Genomic DNA, 18,505 nt, shown 5'->3' with positions numbered 1-18,505 from the left:
ATCTGTGATGGTGAGATGAGGTTGTTGTGTAAACAATAACACGCCTCCTTCTAGCCAATCCATGACTCTACGGCTGTGGTATAATGATATTTAATGCAGCAATTCTGCAGAAATACCTGAAGTATTTTAGCTCTCAGCATTGCACAGAAAGTCACCACGCGTCTCGCTGTGTCACATATGAGCATTTAAAGTAACTAATCTACCACAGCCCAACATACTACTGCAGCGTTTTATAGAGTGTGGTCTGTCATGGTGTGTCTTGGTGCATCATAACAGCTTTTGTCTTGCAGTGCATGAGACCGCTTCCTCAGAAAAACCCGACATTTTCTTTTTCTGTTGAATTGAATATGTACGTAAGCAAGTGTCGCCTTTGCGTCAGGCTGTTTCCATTATGGTTAACAGCTAACAGGGGTTAAGGTTTTTCTAAAGAACAAGACAGGGCTGGCTTGAGTTTATAACACACGCAACCCATGTGTGGTTTGGGGTTGGAAATACAGTCACAACATATATGAACAGCATCTTGTTTATCAAGGTTTACCGGTAATGACTTCACAATGGTGAGCTACCAGTATTTCCATAATGAAGCAGCCTCAAATGATGTCCAAACAATCTTTCATGGTCCAATATTAAAATATTCTAAGATATAGAAACAGGTATAGAGGAGCGGATAGCAGAAACATTGTTCAAATCTGCCCAATAGGTCCAAAAAAATCGAAGATGGTGGCTCTTTTTTCAAGTTTGGACCCCCAAAGTTTTTTTTTCTTCATAGAAATGTGTGTAGATGGTCGATTTGAATGTTCTCATCTACTTGTCACTCAATAGATTACCATTGGGGTTTTTTTGGGCTAGTGAGTGAAGCAAATCTAGCAGCCACTTGCATATTTTACCAGCATTTGGCTGGTGGCTGGTGCTAAGTAATTTCCAACCCTGGATCTCGGTGTCAATTCCTATATATTTTCAAGCCTGCTGGAACGGATTTTGCTTATTTTACACACATTTCTATGAACAAAAATCAACTTCGGGAGGCCAATTTTGCGGCCATCTTAAAAAAATCTGCTGCCATCTTTTCAAATTTTCAAATGGCCAATCGGGCAGATTTGATCAGAGACATCTGGAGACAACAACAACCAAAGTTCATGCTCGTATCTTGATTTGCATGATTCCTCTCCAAGAAGTTATCCGCTCCAAGAAGAAATATAAGAAACAAAGCACCGGCACTCACAGATAAAGGATCTTCTTATTTATTGTGGGCAAAAAAATATAACATTGAAGCAGAGCTCTTACCGTTGAAAGCTTCCTCATAGGGCTGAGCCTCCTCGTAGTAACTCTCTGAAGAGTCTATACAGGCTGGAGCAGGGACTCCCGGTAAGGGGAACGGCTCCCGACCCACCACACCCTGACAGATGAGAGACGGATGAGAGAGGAGGATGAGGGAATATAACATGTAACGTTTTTATTTCAGTGTTAGCCTCTATATAAGTATGTTCAATGGATGCCCTGAAGATTTCAATGTCCAGGTTAACAACAATACACATTCACACGCACATTATCAACATGCGTTCTCCCCCCAGGGCCGAAAACGTGTGGCTAATCCAGCTGTCACTTCAGGAGTAAGTAGGGAATTCCTCATGTAACCAATCCTCGTCTGACCCTGTGCACTAGAGAGTTACATGCTCGCCTTCAGGGGGAAGAGTGTATAATGTGTGTGTGAGCATGGAAAAGAAAAGGGAGAGCATGTATTTTAATGTGTGTGTGTGTGTGGGCCCTGCGGCTTTCCTGAAATCAATCAGCAGTCTGGCTTCACTTCTGTCTTTCTTCTCATCTCCTGTGTGGTAAAGACGGTCTGTCTGCCCCTTCCCATGCTGATGGAAACCGCCAGACTCTCTGCTGCTTGGCTACTCCACTGAGTCTCAATTCATTTAGAATATCTCCATTAGTTTTACACTCAGCTGAAGTCAGTTAATATACGCTGCTACATGATCCAACATCTGTCATCACTTTTTCTTATTGAGCTTTTTCTTAAGGATTGAATACACCCTTTAAACTGTTGAACAAGTTGTGTGTTTGAATCCAGTTTTGTCGAACGTGAATGTTAAAAATGTAAAAATACGTTTTCTCAGCATATAGGCTCAGCAGCATTAAGTCAAAATGTACGTTTTCGCTGCTCTAGTCATCTCCCCGCTCAAGCTGCTTGAGCTTCCTCCACCGGGGCGCTGTGGGCGCACCTCGCAAACTTACTTAAATCTCACAGGAACAAATGGCGTGGAGGTCTCTTGCTTTGTCGGGGATGAAAGACGGGGAACCGAAGATGACACACATACATTTTATGCACGACCTGGAAGTATTTATTCAGCGATCGGCGAAAAAGGTCATCGTTAATGTACGGAATATAGTTAATGTAGGTTACTTATAACATTGAATCTAATCTGAAAAGTATTTAACATGCGTATATGTCTTCATAACACGTGCATAAAGCAAAGTTGTGATTTATCAAATGTATATCTCTTACAAATGGTGGGTTTACCTATTCAAGATAACATAAGGTGATGTGGAAATGGTGGGGAAAATGTTCAGTAACACACAAATGATCTCTTCTCACGATTTATAGATGAGGCCTATTGTGAATTGGGTCGCCATGGTTTGTCATTTTTAAAAAGGTGGGTCCCCAAAAAATAGTTTGGGAAACACTGCTCTAGACTTTTAAACTACAATTTCCCTTTAAGGTTTGCTGATCTTCATCTTGTTGGGTTGCATAAATCCACACATCTGGCTATATGCTGCAAAAATTCTGGAGAAAACCACATCAGATCTCAGGGATACAGTCACAGTTATTTGGAAATTGTGAGATTGTGCCAATTATAAAACAACACATTTGTATTCTTTTCACCCCCCTGTTTGTGGTTTAGCTTACTTATGTTCCTGGTTTGAAGTTTATTAAATGTCAGACTGCAATTACATCATCAGGTGTTTATATTTAAGGCACTGAAAGCTCACTTTCTGACTAATACTTCAACAGTATGTTGAAACATTAACTTCCCACCAGTTCTTCTTTATCTCCTCAACCTGCGACCAGATTTGCCTTGGTACATACCAGAACTATAGACTAGAAATCTGTGTTCTTTCCAGTATAAATAGAGAGACATCATGCAGAAAAGAGATGGATGATGTCCTTACTGAAAGGGTTCTTCTGAGGCCAAAGAAAAATGAAAATGAACTTGTTTCGGTGCGTATTCCCCTCTTACAGATTATTATGTAAATGATTTTTAACTATTCTGTTAATAACATGTAGGATAAGTCACCAGAGGACGCAGTTCATAGAAGTCTGATGTTACTGGATTTACTTTTTTAAAAGTTTTTTCTCATGCGACCTCTGTGAAACCCTTCGAGTTGAATGACAACAAGCGATTTCTTAACTACGTCTAATGTTTCCACCCACCGCTGATCTGAACATGCTGTCTGTATTCCTTCGTATTCATTTTTATTTCCCCCAAGGCTGTCACATTCTCTGCAAGATCACAGAAAATGTGAAATATAAGCAGAGGAGCTGCATATATCATGTGCCTGAGGGAGGCCGGCTCGGTGGAAAAAGCATGAGTTGAACATCTTAAAGTATCTCGTAAGATCAGAGTTTGTTTAATTAAGGGTGGAGATCAGTTGGTCAAAACTTCTTCTCTTCAGTGTTACAGCAGCTACTCCCTTCCTGCAATAGAACTCTGAAATCAACTTGATAGTGTTTTTTGTGTTACTCTCTGTGGTAGTATTAGAGTTACTGGTTCAGCTCAGATTTACAGACTGATAAAATACTAAAAAAACAAATCTGTTTGTATAGAAATCATCATATCTGATGTGGGCTGTCAGAGACAGTAAACAGGGAATCCCCTGCTCGTGAGCTCTTTTCCCACCATGCCTAACGCATTTCCAGTAATACATAACAGATGCAGTAAGCTGTCATAATAACTGGCGTCATGTCACGGAGCGCATACAGTCATAGTGACGAAGACTTGCTTGTGTGATTAGCCCGCATGCCAGAGAGCGTAGGAAAGGATCCACCAAGAACTGAGTGGGACGGAGATGCTATCACTGCGGTTTAAGGAGGGTAACATCAGTTATACATTATGGAGCTGCTGGAGATTTTTCATAAATGCACGTATCAGCAAATACAAATGTCAGAACGTAATATGAGTTACAGTTTTCTCTCTTCAAAATGATGCAATGATAAGCAAATATTTATAAAAAAAAACCGTAATGGGGCTAAAGTGTAAACTGAGAACTTATTTCTCTGGGTTAGAACAGACTTATCAAACACGTGTAACTAATAAGAATAATAATGACTGCATTAGTTTTAGGTGTGCCGGTACCAAAACTTTAGGTTGCATCTGAAATTCCATACTAACATGCTATTTAGTACGCTAAAACAGTATGTGAGATTGTTTTAGTATGTCCAAAACCTTAGTATGTGTACGTGAATTGCATGCTATTTCAGGGGAAATATTACAGTATGCAAAGCTGGACACTACAGGGGCATAAATATCCCGACGTCAACGTTCATAGCAGATGTTAACGGACAGCTCTGTAACGTTAATAACGCTTCAATTTAAGTGTAATAAGATTTCACTATGCTAGGCGTGATATATATTTTAAATTATTTCAGATTTTGATTCTCACAAACCGTCGTTTTGGTCACATGAGGTTGGCACGGGTTACCATGGTTACACGTCTCCAGGATGCTCCCAGGAAGTGAAGACGTAAATTACTGCTCAGTGCGTCCGAAAAAGATACATACTACTGTTTATTCACACAAAAGTATAGTACACATATTGAGTATGTGGTGCATAGTATGTGATTTCGGACGAAGTGCATACTGGCTCACTGGTACACCAACAGTTGGAAGTGGAACAGAGCCATCGTTAATGATATCAGTCCCACCTGAATGTCTGCCATGAGAAAAGTCTATACTTTCACGTATTTGGCTCTAACTACTGCATTTACATCCAAGCAACCATTAGACGTTGGGATGTATAGATGAACCCTCTTAGCACCACCAAACAAAGAAGCCTACACAACCCAGCCCCATAAACACTGTAAATACGTTAAAGGGACAACAGTACGCTTAATTGGCTTTTCCAGACGGAGGCCTGGTCTATATAGAACAAGATGGACGATGCCATGAATCACAGATGAACAGAGTGGAATTAAGCCAGTTTCACAATGAACAATAAATAAACAAGCCTTCAGATCAAGGGATCCAATAAAATATGTGTCACTGACACTTGCAGATTCATTTTTTATTTATAGAACACTTTTTTGATGATAAATTAGTTCATTTAAATAACAAACTATTGAAACTAAATTACACTAAATATAAGGAATAGGATATGTTGTGTCATTTTGTGGTTTTGATATGACTAAAAGCTAGACTTAATCTATTTGAATGAGTGATTTTTGACCCCAAAAGTAAGAGAAACAGCCTCAAAAGCTCAAGAGCTAACAGGAACTTCACAAGAAAAAGTGATTCCTCAGAGAAAAAGACTGTAAAGCATTAGTGCACACACACACACACACACACACACACACACACACAACAGCACTAACAGTGTAAGCTGCTCCACAGTGAAAAAACAGCAGTCCAGGCATCTGTTATTAATTAAAACAAAGAGCCAGGCATTCCTGAGCAGCAGCAGCAGCAGCAGCAGCAGCCCCCCCGAACGCCCACCCACCCCCTTATCTCTATCTTTTTCTCTCTCCACTTCACTCATCTCTAAAAAAACTAACTCTTGTTTAGGCCAAGGCTAAAGAGGAGTATACGGCGAGCCATTCCTCAGACCAGCTGGACAGATATTAAACCGAGAAAGGGGAAAGGAACATGCCAGGTGTGCGACCGTAAGTCTCTCCCGGAAGACTCTGCAATCACTCCAGCTTTCTAATAGTCACTTTAGTCCTTTCACTTCTCACACACACACATCCTCACCACAGAAACATCGGGTAGAAGGAATGGATCGAGGAGTCAGAGCATAAATAACAAAGCAAGGAGAGGGGGCAGCGGAGGAGGAGGAGGAGGAATCGGGGTGTGGTGTGGAGGGGCTTTGAGTAAAGAGTGGGAAAAAGAGCCCAAAAACGAACAGTCAGAGGAACATGGAAAATCCCTGGTTCCCATGCCAAGAATCCGGCACAGCGAAAACACACACACACACACACACACACACACACACACACACACACACACACACACACTCACGCAGTGTATCCGAGAGCCTGCTGGGAGCTCAGAGGCAGAGGAGAAGGTAGTGATAAAAATAATCAGCTTTGGAAAAGGCAGATTCAGGAGAACTCTCTGGGCCTTTGCTGTCTTTCCACCACTTGAAACATCTTTTTCGGTTAGAAACACTTACGTAAAATTATTCTAGTCATATTTGGAGCATGAATAAAAATGACAAAAAAAAGCCAGCTGGGGAGGCAAAAAAAAAAATCACATATTTTGCACATTATTTTGTCTTCTTGGGAACTCTCCTCTAACCACCTCTATTTTGGTTTCCCCTCTATTTTTATGCGTACATGTTTACTGTATACTATAAATAAAGATGTATAAAAAAATTGAAATAAACTGGATTTAAAGGGCCGGTAGATAATCATGAATAATTCAACAAATACGTATATGCTAGCCAATTATATCGCGGCTATGATAATCACCAGTTGCCGGCAGCCACATTACCGCTCAGTGTGCATGTCAACAGTTTCCCTTCTCCCTGCCTGACGCTTGTGAGCGGCACACAGCTGCTATCTATAGTGCAGCTCTATTTTCAGACCATGCAGACAGGACGCAATGGAAGCCTCACAAACCTTTATTTACCGTCCAGTTGTGGGGAAAAAATGGCTAAGCTACACTCGAGTCACCCCGGCTGGCTGCATTGTCACTTGAGAGCCTGTTTTAGGACGAAAACAGACCCGGGGTTTAAGAGATCATGGAAGTTGCTGGAGGCCCGGGAGGTCTGGCAGAGAATGCGACCCCTCCTGATCCGGAGGACGGAGAGTGCCAGGCGGGCTTGGTGGTGAGAGTGAGGGTGGAGGAGAGCTGTTTCACCGTGGATCGGGCCTTGCTGGCGAGGTGCAGCAACTACTTCTGCGCCCTCTTTCACTCTGGGATGACAGAAAGCCACCAGAATGAGCTCTACCTGAAGGGATGTGTGCGTGCGAGGGGTTTCCTCATCGCCCTCGCCGTCTGCAGGGGAGAAACCCCCGCTATGAGTGACCCGGATGAGCTCGTAGAAGCCGTAGAGTGTGCTGCGTTCCTGCAGGTTGCATGTCTGGTGCAGCATCTCTGTGACATTATTGACTCGGACAACTGCCTCTTGCTTTATCACGCGGCCTCCATCTTCGGGGTGGATTCGCTCTTTCACAACGCCGCTCTTTTCCTTTGCGATGCTTTCGATGATTTGAAGGAAGCGGCAGAGAGTCTGATTCCTGAAGACCTTCTTCGATATTCTCAATCGTTGTGTCCTGCTGCTTATATTGCGATAGGCACACACTCGCCTTCGATGGAGCTGCTACACGACTCCTTCAGGGTTGTTTGCTACCTCGATGAAAAAGAGGGAGACTGGAAGCATCTGACAAACCTGCCGACTCTCTGCAGCACCTCCATGGCCGGAGTGGCGGTGCTTGACAACCAGTTGTACATCGTAGGGGGATCTTACGGTTACGGGAAGGACACAGTGGACAGCAGCTTCTGCTACAACCCCGACTCAGGCGTTTGGACCACTCTTCCAGGTCCCCAGCAACTAAGATACGACTTCACCCTGCTGGGCCACGAGGGACGACTCTACGCCATCGGTGGCGAATTCCAAAAACGCACGATTTCCACGGCAGAGAGTTACGACGTCGAGAAAGGAGAGTGGACGTTTATACGACACGCACCGAGACCTGTGGCGTCCGCGGCTTGCGCTGTTGCGAGGCGGCGGATATTTGTTTGCTTCTGGAAACCACCAGACACGACAGATATCTACGAATACATACCAGCGAAAGACGAGTGGAAACTCGCGACCACCATGATCAAACCTCAGAGCTACGGCCACTGCATGGTAGCCCACAGAGACAATTTATACGTGATGCGCAACGGGCCTCACGCCGACTTCCTGCGCTGTTTAATGGACTGCTACAACATCACGACAGGCCAGTGGACGGCCCTGCCGGGACTCTACGTTAACAGCAAGGGGGCGCTTTTCTCCGCGATGATAAGGGGGGACTCGGTGTTCACGGTGAAGCACATGCTGACTCTCGAATACGCCATCGCTGGAGGTGGGTGGAAGCCGCGCAGGCAGATGAAGGGGTTTCCAAAGAGCGGCTCGCTGTGGACGTGTTTACTCAGGCTTCCCAAGACGGGACCAGTCATACCACAGCTGGATGCAGAAGGGGAAGAAGAAGAAATGTCTTTGCCAGACACATCTGAGGGATTTGTGGAACCGCAACTGTGAAATTACCGCTGCAAAACAATGTTTTGTTTTTTAGGGTTTCTAAGCTAGAGTCTAAAGATATATAAAAAAAAAAAACACTGATACTAAACGATTCTGATCGCATAGTGACGCAAATGTTCTTCGTTTCAATGCATTTCACTTTCACATGCGCTCACACACATGCTGACACTATGCATTTGTTCTGATTAGCAACAGCTGCTACTGTAGTTTATATTAGGGGAGGCCACTGTGCATGTGTGTGTGTGTGTAAAGTTCAAAGAGACTGACGGGATGTCCTAAACCTCTCATTCTCTATGTTTTTCCTGAAGTCACACTGGGCCAATTCAGGAGCCACCGGCCTCCCGGTCGACATAAAACACACCACAGCTCTCTCACACACTCTCGGACACTCACTTCCTCACAGGTTCGCTGCCCCGTGACTGATTAAATACCTGTTTCTGTGGGAGAATCCATTTCACGTAGCCTCAAGCTTGTGACTCTGAGGGTTGTGGGAAATGTTTCTGGCTTGTTTGACCACAGACTGTATTTCTTTTAGTGCATTAAAATTCCCTGGCAACATGTGATATCAATCCACTTTGTTTTAAATGCTTACGGTGCTTAGCGATAGTAATGTTCTTACTGTAACAATACACCAAACTACTGTCAATCTTTTGGGCTCCTTTTGCATACCGTTGAAAAATCATGATTTCCACTGAACTTTCCCATGTACTTTGTCGAGTTCAGCAGTCCTACTGGGGTCAATTATGCTATTACCATTCCCACCACCGCAGTGGCAGAGGCTCAAAAAAGTCAAATCATTTCACATGTTAATCCACTCTGATGCAGTCGAGCACTTACTACTCTGGGGGGCGGCAGGTCGGGCAGGCTCTTCTGTGGGACGGGGACATATTTCGCTGCTTTTCCGTTGACCAGGGCGTCTGATCTGCCGTCTAGGTCATGAAAAGCACAGAGAGGGAGGTCAGCGAATAACAGATGATTTATATTGGATGTGTTGTGAAATGAATGTACAGGAAAAAAAGTCAAAGTCAAAATTCTGTTTGATGAAACACTATTTCCAGACATCCAGATGTCTCCTATAGGCTACATGTATCAGTGCCTCCTGGTATGTCTAACCCTCGTGGTGAGCACAGACCCTTCATTGTTAAATTACAGTGACCGCAAATCAAGGGGGAACATTTGTATGGTAGCAACAACCCTATTATGCAAAACACACACCGCAGTACAAGATCGAGAAAATTGAAGAAGACTTTGCATAAGAGATGAGAAGAAGAATTATGGTTCTCAGTGGATTTGCCCTTTCATTAACAATGGCCAGCACTTTCCAACCTTTCTGGCTTGGGACCTCCTTAAAGGGGTAAATAATAATGAAAATAATTATTTCTTGCCTGCAGTTAGATGAGCAGATCGATGCAACTCTCATGTCTAGCTATTAAATATGAAGCTATCGACAGTTAGTTTAGCGTAAAAACATTGTTAATCAAACAAGACAGTTCGATACATGACTGGAAATCTTGCTTAATGAGGCAATGAAGTTACAACAGGTCCAAGCCTCTTTTCTTCTCACTATCTAATGCTTAAAAAGATGTTCTGTAAATTCATGTTTGAGACAGAGAAAGATACTAGGGCTGTCAAAGTTAACACAATAATAATGCATCAACGCAAATTTCGTTTTAACGCCACTAATATCTTTAACGCATTAATGCAATCGATCTTTCGGAGGTTGTAGCGGGCTCAGTTTTAAAGCTAGAGTGATGATACTGGCATCATATGAAACTAGAAAATCCATTGGTACCAACCATGTCACAGTACAGGCTTACATTTTGGTGAGGAAAAACTGGCAGGGACATTTTCAAAGGGGTCCCTTGACCTCTGACCTCAAGATATGTGAATGAAAATGGGTTCTATGGGTACCCACAAGTCTCCCCTTTACAAACATGCCCACTTTCATGATAATCACATGCAGTTTTGGGCAAGTCATAGTCAAGTCAGCACACTGACACACTGACAGCTGTTGTTGTTGGGCTTGAGTTTGCCTTGTTATGATTTGAGCATATTTTCATGCTAAATGCAATTGGGATGATGAGTATATCTCTGCCAATACTATTGTCTATGTCATTGTGTACTACTTCCTCTCTCCTCAGACCTTTCACCTAGTTTCTACTTGAATGTTTTTATGTGGATCAACATATAAATACAAGCTTCGACACTCACTTTAAACATCTTTTACATGTTCTTAGTGTATCTTTCTCTGTCTCAAACATGAACTTAACCACAGAACATCCTTAAGCATTAGAAAAGAAAGAAGAAAAAAAAGTCTTGGATCAGTTGAGTTTGTGAATTTGTTGCTCAAGACATTAAGCAACATGTCTTTTAAGATCAACAATGTTTTACTGTAACACATTAGTCTAAATTGTCTTCCTCTCGCACTTCGACTGAAAGAGAAAGTTAAAATTTACCACAAGGTCAATGATTAAGAAACCTCAATTCTCACATATCTCATCCCCCACTTTCCTTCAGTCTCTGTGAAAGAAAACTTGCGGCTTTGCTAGCGTCGCTGCTGAAAATATGTGTGTTAAGTCTAGTGCTCACTGAAACCACATTCTTCAACACTGTCCAAACAAAACAGGTCAGACTCAGATGCTGAGGAGCCCTGAAGAAACAGACAGGAAGTGGTGGGTGAGAGGAGGAGGGGAGCTGAGGGGGGCTGGGGGGGCGCTGCTTGTGGCAGTTTATTCTCATATCTGCTAGGAAATCATAAGGAGTATAAGATGCAATGACATAACAAGTATGCACTGGTGACTGACTTGGACAACCTCAAAAATACCAAAGTCTTTAATAGGCTACTCTATCAAAAAGTAAGCACGACTACAAGCCAAGTATACCTTTCTGTAGGCCTACAAGGCAAGCATACTTATTTATACTTTTCTTAAGTATATCTCTATCAAAAGATTAAGTACAAGTAGGTCTATAAGCCAAGTTCTGTATACTTGTCAGTATAAGCCAAGTATACGTAGATTTGTCTGTATAGTTGTCAGTATAAGCCAAGTATACATAGAGTTTTCTGTATACTTGTCAGTATGAGCCAAGTATAGACTTTTCTGTATACTTGTCAGTATAAGCCAAGTATAGACTTTTCTGTATACTTGTCAGTATAAGCCAAGTATACTTAGATTTTTCTGTATACTTTTCAGTAAGAGCCAAGTATACTTAGATTTTTCTGTATACTTGTCAGTATGAGCCAAGTATAGACTTTTCTGTATACTTGTCAGTATAAGCCAAGTATACTTAGATTTTTCTATATACTTTTCAGTAAGAGCCAAGTATACTTAGATTTTTCTGTATACTTGTCTTTGTAAGCCAAGCATACTTAGATTTTTCTGTATACTTGTCAGTATGAGCCAATCATACTTACTCATTATGAGCAAAGTATACTTTTGTTAAGTATATCAAAATAAAAAATACATCACTAAAGTACTGAAAGTGTACTCTCTTATTTTAAGTTTAAAAGAAGTATACTGATAGCGCACTTAAATAAACTTCTTTTTGGTAAGGGGATACATGACTGATTAAGAAATATGGCCTTAACCTACACCTAAACTTAAAAATTACTTTATGAAAATGTAATGTTAACTAAAAGGATAAATGTCATCTAATAGGACTAAGAGTCTACAGCCATGGTAGTAGCTCTGTGAGACTGTACTTTGAGCTAAATGCCAACATCAGCGTGCTACAGTAGCATGCTCACAATGACGAAGCTAGCATGCTGATATTTAGCATGTTTACCATGTTCTGTATCTTAGTTTAGCATGTGAGCATGCTAACATTTAATTAATATGCACGAAACACAAAGTACAGCTGAGGCTGATGGGAATGTTTATTCGTCTTGCAGGTGTTTGGTCACCTAAGTATTGGACAAATTGCAATTTTGACCTGCTGGTGTCACAAGTTAAGGGATCATGAAAGTAATTAGGATTCAACATGTCTGCACCTTTAATATCTGTAATAAACTTCATGGCAATCCATCCAGCACTTGTTGAATTATTTCAACAATTGCTATATCGTCACATTATGCCTCATTTTCAAGAGGAAAGATAAAATCCTTTTCTTTATAGATTATATTTCAACTATTTTTCAGAAGAAAAAAAAAATCATCATCAAGTGTCAGTATCACACTTCAGAGAGGAACCTTTTGAAACTCACACCTTTGCTGCCTTTGTCCTTCCTGGTATCAATGACTTTGTTCATGTAGATGTACTCCTCATCGGCACCTGCACGGAGACAGCAGAAGGTAGTTAACGGAACACTAGCATAGTGTTAAACTGAGGAAACCAGAGGAAACCATTTGAATACCACTCGACAAAACACCAGACAAATATGTAAACAATGCATGCATGTTTTGCATCTGGAGGAAACAGTGACAGTATTCATACAAATAGCCTGCTAAAGTGTCTACATTTCATAAAAATAATAAAAGATGCAAGGTGACTGGGTGAAGATTGAATATATTGCAGTCTAGATTGAATGAGCCCTAGCTATGAAGCCACATGATCAAAACTGCATGCCCTCATTGGTGTGACATCACATTGGTGGGTGGGGCAAGCATCCAACAGGAAGTCGACCCTGCAAAGCATGAGGTGAGGAAAAGCTTTAGCTAGTTTTCATCATCAAATTGTCATAATGTCTAATATATTTCACAAACCTTTGAGGGAAACATGATCAAAACAAAATCAGTAAAAAAAAAAAGGTTAATATCATGTTTCTATTTTTGGATTTCGGTTGTTTTTTGTTTTGTCATAATGGTTTTGGGTGATTGGGGCGCTGCTAAAAGTGCTAGCTTTAACAATACTAGCTTTACTAATGAAAAAAATGATCAACGTTGCAATAGTGAACGACTGTATGCTCTGTATGCTCTACAATAGTGTGTTCGGACCCCTAATCCGGTGGTTCTTAACCTTTTTGAGTCGCGACCCCCCCCAGAATAATCCGGTGTTCGTGAGTTTAGTTTAGTTGTAACAGCTTTTTGATGCCTTATGTGACTTTTGTGCATGTGAAATTATATCAAATTGTTATTTTGTTATTTCTTTATAGCAGACCGTTGCTATGTATAACAGACCGTTGCTATGGGCGCAGTTCTGATGTCGGACTCTGGCGGACCGTTTTTTTGTGAAATTATTGATTTTTTGAAATAGGTAGCCGTGTAATAAGCGGGATAATGTACAGCTAGCGGGTCATTTTTGTGAAATAAACCCCGACAGGGCGATACCGCCCCCCGACTCAAAGCGGAGGGATCTTGCATCTTGCATCGCCCCTAATGACCGGCTCACTGTACATTAGACCTTTACACAACTGACTGTTGCTATGGACACAGTTCTGATCTTGGATCCTGGAGGACCATTTTTATGTCAAATTATTGATTCGCATTGATTCGTGCATCAACCTGTCAAGGTTTATTTCGCAACAGTGCCCGGCTCGCTGTACATTATCCCTTAACATAGTGAATAGCCTTGAGAGAGACCCTCTCCATATACTGTACACAAAGTTATCTACACTACAGAATATACAATCATAAGAAGAGCATGCATATTTCTTGTAGCACCGATGGGAAAATCTGACTCCACCTCAGTGCCAAACAAACTTTCATCATGTTTGTCAAACGTCCAGGATTAAAAGGGGAAACTTGACCCAGACAAGTGGCCTATTGTGTGGACAGATGGGCCCATTATTGACACCCACTCTCACCGTGGCGGCTGGCATTCATCGGGAATTAGTCAGAAAAGCCCTTGCCTGCACAGATAGAGCACTGTGTCACTTCGATCTTTGAAGTATTGAAGATCGAAACAACTAAATATACGATGGAGCTCCTGAACTTGGTCCATCTGCTAAGAACAGTCCAGTCAAATTTGACTTCACACTCAGTATCTGCATAGAATTAGCAGCCAGAGAAAGTAATATTTGATTAAAGTGAAAATAAGACAATACTACGGCATAATGTGGTTTACTGTGACAACAATAAAAGCACAGTGATTAGGAAGTGCTCCACATGCCGGAAAACGATCAGGGCCGTCATTATAGGCTGAACTCGACTTCTCTTTGCACTCAGACGTAAACATTTACGGGTCAGTGTGAGCAATGGCATCATTCAGGCAATAAGCGGAGATGATGAAACCTCATGTCATACACCAACGCTGCAGTCGGCTCAGTGAGAAGCGGCCTGTGTTTGGTTTAACGTCGGTCTCAGCATGGTGGAGTAATTACAAGCTGGCGAAGACGTCGCCATGACATTGCCACATAAACAGTTTGAATGAATGTCTCTTCTCTCGAACAATAAACCCTGCGGCCTCAGTGTAGCAGGCTCCAGCTGGTTGCTGCAACCTGTTATGGGAATTTGTTCCGAGGGAAGTTTGGAGGAAAGTCGTTTCTATTGAATTAAATATTTTCGCTGACTAAGATTATACCCCGAGAGGAAATCAAACAAAGCTCTAACCTTGGGTGATACTCTGGAGAAGCTTTCTCCTTTGAAATAGATATGACGAGGTGAAACCAAACAACAGCAGATTGAAAACTATGTTTTGCCTGTACAGTGAAAACAGATTTTCAGGGAACAGAGTTGAAATGCTATTTATAAGCTGCTGCTCAAAGGAAGTGAGCGTCCCCAGAGGATAAATGCAGCTTCGGAAAAATGATACAGCTCGGAGCCAGGAGAGGAAGTACGGAGAGACGAGTCCAGGACCTGAACATGGAAAAGCATGACTGCTGGTGTGTGTGTGTCAGTGTGTGTGTGTCAGTGTGTGTGAGAGACGGAGACAGAGAGGGAGTAGCAAAACTCATGTTGGCTTTTTCAATCCAAACATGACAGTGAATGTAAAAGAACTTTGGGTAACGCTTTATATTAGAGTTAGTTTAGTAAGTAATGTACAACAATGTACAACAATGACCTACTAGCTGTACATTATCCCACTGATTATGCTAATTAAGAAATCAATAATTTGACACAAAAACGGTCCGCCAGAGTCCGACATCAGAACTGCGCCCATAGCAATGGTCTGTTATAAAGAAATAACAGACCTTAACCTTGTGATATAATATAAATAGCATAGTTATGCATAGTTAATTTCTAATAAATGCATAATAAAGTATGTGTTCATCTTAATAAAGCAACAAACATGGTTAGTAAAGGTGTACACTATGATGTAATAGGTAACATCCACAGAGCTTTTTAGAAAGGTGCCGAATAAAAGTATCGCTTTTCCTAAATAAAATGATTATGATTGTGAATTTATCATTTTAAAACTTTTGGGCGGGTTTTTGGTGGCTGACGCAAGAATGCAAATGGCCATCTCTGGAGCAAATTGTTGTAAGAGTAGAGACCTTAGAGTGTGTGTGTGTGTGTGTGTTTGTGGGAAGTGAGTGGTGAAGCAAGAGAGAGAGAGAGAGAGAACGGCGGCGACGGGAGCGTGTAACGTTATTGATTCCGGCCCAAGCAGGAAAAGGTAACAGTCTAAACTCATTCGGTAACGATAATACAAGGATTCTTCTTTTCAGGTGATTCTACACTGATGAAAACATACTAATTAATGTTATATTCCATTTCTGCCAATAGATCCCGCTAATTGTTAAACACTTGCCCTTTAAGATTTTGCACTGTCTAATGTTTTCATAGCTCAAAGTATCACATAAAGCTAAGATTTCTGAAGGAGGTGTCATTCATTATCCCCAATTAATCACACACCTAGTCGCTGAGGCTTGGACGAGGCTCAGTGCAGTGCTGCTGGTTCACATCGGAACTAACTGTCTGACTTCCAGGCATCGTAAATCACACCAGCCCACCAGCAGTCGCCACATTTTCATGTTGAGTGTCAGAGCCGGTGAGCAAGAACAACAAACTTGTCTTTAGCTGTTTGACAGGACACGTTAACGGGCCGTGCATCATTTTTATCATGAAGCAAGAGGCTCTTTCATTTTATCTGGCTTGTAAGCAAACTTAAAAACATTCACACAAAAATGTTAATCTGATAATTGTGCAAGGGAAGTACAAATGCAGTCTAAAGTATTTAATTCAGACACCACAGTGTGGTTTTCGGCCACCAAAATGGGATAAAAGACCCCAAATGTATTTGTTAATAGAAGCTTGCAAAAGAGTATAATGATTACATGGTGGTTGCTGAGAGTTTATAATGGCAAAATAATACCAGAGTGGGTTGTTTGATAGCCGACAGCCGTAAGCTCATTGAATTGTGGGAAACGCAGGGCATTACCACACGTTACATAAGGTGCTTTGCGTAAAAGCAGACTAACTGCTAGTCAGAAGCTTTTGAATGACCCATATTTAAACGTTTGTGGTTTAACCTCAACCAATGTAACTGTCATGTAATCACAAATAAGGAATATAAATAAGGAACACAGAGGAAATGACTAAGCTCTTGTTGGAAATAGCCTTCATCTTCAATGTAACTGCCTTAATTAATAAAAAGTGCCATTAGGATCTCATATTTCTTGGAGGTGGTAGTCTACAGTAACACTTACTGTAGACATCCAGCAGCCTTCATGGGAGGTAAATGTCACTCTGAGGAATGAAAGATGGTCTTACAGTAGTCTCGCATAGCCAGACTTATCTCCACAGCGCTGTGTCAGCGTTAAGGAGAGGTCGTGTTTAGAAGATAACCCACAATTTGGGAAACTCTCGCGAGATGATTAAGGTTTGGCATTAACCTCGAATGGTTAAGGTTAGGATAGGTCGTCGGGCAGCGAGTCTCGCATGAGTTTTTGCACGTTTTTGCAAGTTTTTGGTTACCTTCTAGACACTACCTTGAAAAAAGATCTGGCTCTACACATTATCATTCAGGTATAGGGGGATAATAACGCGTTACGCAAATTTGTTTTAACACCACTAATTTCTTTAGCACATTAACGCAATCAATCTTCCGATGGTTGTATAGAGCTGAGTTTTAAAGCTATTAACTTTAAAATGAGCTACAGTATAATCCATTGGTATCAACCATGAGGAAAAACTGGCATGACCATTTTCAAAGGGGTCCCTTGACCTCTGACCTCAAGATATGTGAATGAAAATGAATTCTATGGGTACCCACGAGTCTCCCCTTTACAGACATGCCCACTTTATGATAATCACATGCAGTTTGGGGCAAGTCATAGTCAAGTCAGCACACTGACACACTGACAGCTGTTGTTGTTGGGCTTGAGTTTGCCATGTTATGATTTGAGCATATTTTATTTTTATACTAAATGCAGTACCTGTGAGGGCTTCTGGATAATATTTTTGTGTTGTTAATTGATTTCCAATAATACATATATACATACATTTGCATAAAGCAATCATATTTGCCCACTCCCGCGTTGATAAGAGTATTAAATACTTGACAAATCTCCCTTTAAGGTATACTTTGAACAGATAAACGTGCGATTAATTTGCAATTAATTTGCGATTAATCATGGACAATTACGCGATTAATTGCGATTAAATATTTTAATCGATTGACAGCTGAACTTTAAACCAATCACAATCATCTTGGGCGGCGCTAAGCCCAAGATGCAGTGACGATGCTCTTGCTAAATACTACCACCATGAAATACGTGACCATTGGCAGGATTATACTCACAGTCTACATCCGTTGACGCAGATTAGTTTTAGAGAACAGTCATCAAAGAAAAATCACTCTGGTGGTTTACATAATTAAATGTAATTTCTAATTTGAGAGTATTTGCAATACAGTTACATTGTTTACTACATCTAACTACTCATTTGTCAACCAGGCAGAGCAACTTTCTCTTCCTCTGTAATGTACCTAATACAACTTGTGTTATGAGGTATTATCACTTCCTACTTTGTTTTTAGATGCATGTGTCTGAAAATATATCAAATTCCCCCTGAAATATCCACCAAAATCAGTTCCTCAATTAATTTAAAGTGAGAACCAAGTCATGCAGTTTGATAGTTGTATTTCCTTATTTATCTACACTGCCAAGTTGTTAATAACGTCACAGGGTTTTGAAAGATGCTGAGTAATTTATGCACTCCTCAC

At 41.3% G+C, this 18,505-nt stretch overlaps 2 protein-coding genes across 3 annotated transcripts in view; one reads left to right on the top strand and one right to left on the bottom strand.

Moving 5' to 3' along the window:
• afap1l2 (actin filament associated protein 1-like 2) overlaps positions 1-18,505 on the bottom strand; it is a 42,616-nt gene that overhangs the window by 9,438 nt on the left and 14,673 nt on the right. For both annotated transcript variants that reach the window (XM_037755070.1, XM_037755071.1), the window contains exons 3-5: positions 12,668-12,733; positions 9,303-9,394; positions 1,285-1,396 (exon numbers count right to left, since the gene is read on the bottom strand). In XM_037755070.1, coding sequence (XP_037610998.1) covers positions 1,285-1,396; positions 9,303-9,394; positions 12,668-12,733 — 270 coding nt within the window. The remainder of the gene's footprint in view (positions 1-1,284; positions 1,397-9,302; positions 9,395-12,667; positions 12,734-18,505) is intronic.
• Positions 5,896-9,028, top strand: LOC119479464 (kelch repeat and BTB domain-containing protein 13). The gene has a single exon (XM_037755072.1). It carries the CDS (start codon positions 6,960-6,962, stop codon positions 8,463-8,465), a length of 1,506 nt encoding a protein of 501 aa, XP_037611000.1. The 5' UTR covers positions 5,896-6,959; the 3' UTR covers positions 8,466-9,028.

Source organism: Sebastes umbrosus, chromosome 20 (genome assembly GCF_015220745.1).
Source record: "Sebastes umbrosus isolate fSebUmb1 chromosome 20, fSebUmb1.pri, whole genome shotgun sequence".
In the NCBI taxonomy this organism is placed as follows: domain Eukaryota; kingdom Metazoa; phylum Chordata; class Actinopteri; order Perciformes; family Sebastidae; genus Sebastes; species Sebastes umbrosus.
Note: the sequence above shows the minus strand (reverse complement) of the source record. Positions and strands in the feature narration are given on the sequence as shown.

What these genes read in the sequence shown, in the direction of transcription:
- LOC119479464 (XM_037755072.1), top strand. Translation starts at nt 6,960, where the DNA reads ATGGAAGTTGCTGGAGGCCCGGGAGGTCTGGCAGAGAATGCGACCCCT.